The sequence below is a fragment of the Otolemur garnettii genome, unplaced genomic scaffold (assembly GCF_000181295.1).
Source record: "Otolemur garnettii isolate 467f Iridium unplaced genomic scaffold, OtoGar3 scaffold00214, whole genome shotgun sequence".
Classification (NCBI taxonomy): domain Eukaryota; kingdom Metazoa; phylum Chordata; class Mammalia; order Primates; family Galagidae; genus Otolemur; species Otolemur garnettii.
The window spans coordinates 66,491-68,750 of record NW_003852609.1 but is presented as its reverse complement, the minus strand read 5'-3'; the positions used below and the strand labels follow the sequence as shown (position 1 = coordinate 68,750).

Below are 2,260 nucleotides of genomic sequence, written 5' to 3'. Positions count from 1 at the left end.
TATCCAGCCTTTTGCTTGGCTCATTTGTTTCAGATTGTCCAATATTATTGGAACAGTAGCATCAAACCTTGCTGCTAGTTCATACACAGGTTGAGATGGATCTGCTTCCACTGCAGCTTTCAGCTCATCATTACCCACTTTGGTTTCATGTCCTCCATGGTTCATTTTCAAGATTAAAAGCACCAGAAGGGAACTTCTCAAGCCATCCAAGTACTGCACATTCATTGGCCACATTTTCCCCAAACATTTCATTGATATTTTGAGCTGTCTGTGCTGCCTTAGTTCCAGGATGGAACTCACATGTGTAAATAACAGAGATTTTTTTGGGGGGAAGCTGGGGCTGGGTTTGAACCCACCACCTCCGGTATATGGGGCTGACGCCCTACTCCTTGAGCCACAGGCGCTACCCAATAATAGGGATTTTTGACTTATCTGTGGTTTCTCAAAAATTGACCCTCCTAAAAAATTTGAAAGCCAAAACATGCATTTGCAAAGAAAAAACATATAAAAAAAGAACCAAAAAAGCAAAAAATAAGATGTGTCAAAATGAAATGTAAGAGATACAACTATCAAACTTAGTACTTAAGGAAATTGGACATTTCTTACTTAATAACTTTCACATAGTGAAAAACTCACATTTTTAAAGACAAGTACATATAGAGGTATGTGTATGTGTATATGCACGCATATTTACATATATACCTATATGTTATAGAACCTTCAACAATATACTATAATAGATGTGTTTTATTCTGTTTCTTCTTTCTTCCATATGTAAAAACAGTTGATTACTTTTTTATTTTGTGGGAAGTGGGAAATACAGGGGGTTATGAAAAATTGGACTTTATGAACTTTAAGCCAACGTTTGCGTCAATTGAGTGAAGAAGCAAAATCAAAGTTTAGAACAGAAAGGGAAATGGTTCGACCTCTTAACAGAGACGAATTCTTCATTTTTGGTGAAAAGGTTTTAAGTGACACAAGCAACAACAGTCTTCCTGGAGACCAGTTGCTTTTTTTTTTTGCAGTTTTTGGCTGGGGTCAGGTTTGAACCCACCACCTCTGGTATATGGGGCCAGCACCCTACTCCTTTGAGCCACAGGCACCGCTCCAGACCAGTCACTGTTTTTAAATTGTGAGCGCACTGGCATTGCTCCTATAGGATTACTATTTGGCATCTTTTCTTCACAGATTTTCTAAGGCTTCAGTCCCTCCAAATTTTCTAGTGAAATACTTTTATTCTTGTATTTGAAAGTGGATTATTTTGAAATAGTTACATTTTAAAACTATTCTTACCCAAGTGAAAGATTTGGTGTGACTCCTCTTCTGAAGTGGAACCTTTGGGATTGACTAGAGGGTCCTAACAGTTGATGATCTGTCTGTTAGTTTGTATCCGTGTGTGACCTGTGGTCACAAATGCAGATGTGCCATTTGAAAAGGGGGATGTTTTGAGTGGGCAGTTCTTATGGTTAGAAGAGAGCTTAAGATTTCTGAGTGGCAGTTCCTTCCTGGGCCATTTTTCGGCATTAACTCTCAGCTGTAGATTCTGTGCCCACCTTAGTAGATGCTAGATGCCCAAGAAACAGGCAAGCATGTCATGCTCTCTTAATTCTCTTTTTATGATATGAAGTTTTTTTAAATTAAAAAAATGTAAAAAATGTAAAGAATACCTAGCGTAAGAATCATATAAATTCCCCTTAGTTGTTCTCTTTTGCAATCTTCGTTGGTCAAGCAAGGCATCAAACATTTTCTGTCTCTTTACTTTGTTACTCTACTTAACACCATTAATGGTAGTTGGCTAAGTGTCTTCTTTAAAGATGTTATCATGTTATTTTGGAAGTTTTTGATATTTCAGGAACTTGCTATGATCCCACGTTCCTTCTAACTGTACTGTGGGGTCTTAAGTTTGATGTTGAGGCAGATCTCAAGGTTTTAAGGTGACTTATCCCGAACATGCATCTCCATCTCTGACCCCAGAACCGTATATCCAGCTGCCTGTGTAGCTCAACACAGGTGCTGAACAACATCTCAGACTATTGATGTTGTGTCCTTATTCCTATTTTTATCCTCTCCACCAGATTTCTTCTCTGTAATATCCTAATGTTCTTCATCTCAGTAAATAGAAGTCGGAGGTCCTTAGGCCTCCTTGTTGTTCCTGAAGTGTGGAGTCATTCTTAAATCTTTTCCTTCTCTCCTATCTCATATCTGGTCCATCAGCAAATATTGACAGTTTGACTTTGAAGATGTGTCTAAACTCTGGCCA

The 2,260-nt window shown here is 38.3% G+C and overlaps 1 protein-coding gene across 1 annotated transcript in view; it reads left to right on the top strand.

Annotated features, from left to right (window-relative positions):
- Positions 1 to 2,260, top strand: part of ARAP2 (ArfGAP with RhoGAP domain, ankyrin repeat and PH domain 2) — a gene marked incomplete at its 3' end in the record, with an annotated part of 118,650 nt that overhangs the window by 53,624 nt on the left and 62,766 nt on the right. The window contains 1 exon segment of the mRNA XM_023507995.1: positions 1,853 to 1,934. Coding sequence (XP_023363763.1) covers positions 1,853 to 1,934 — 82 coding nt within the window.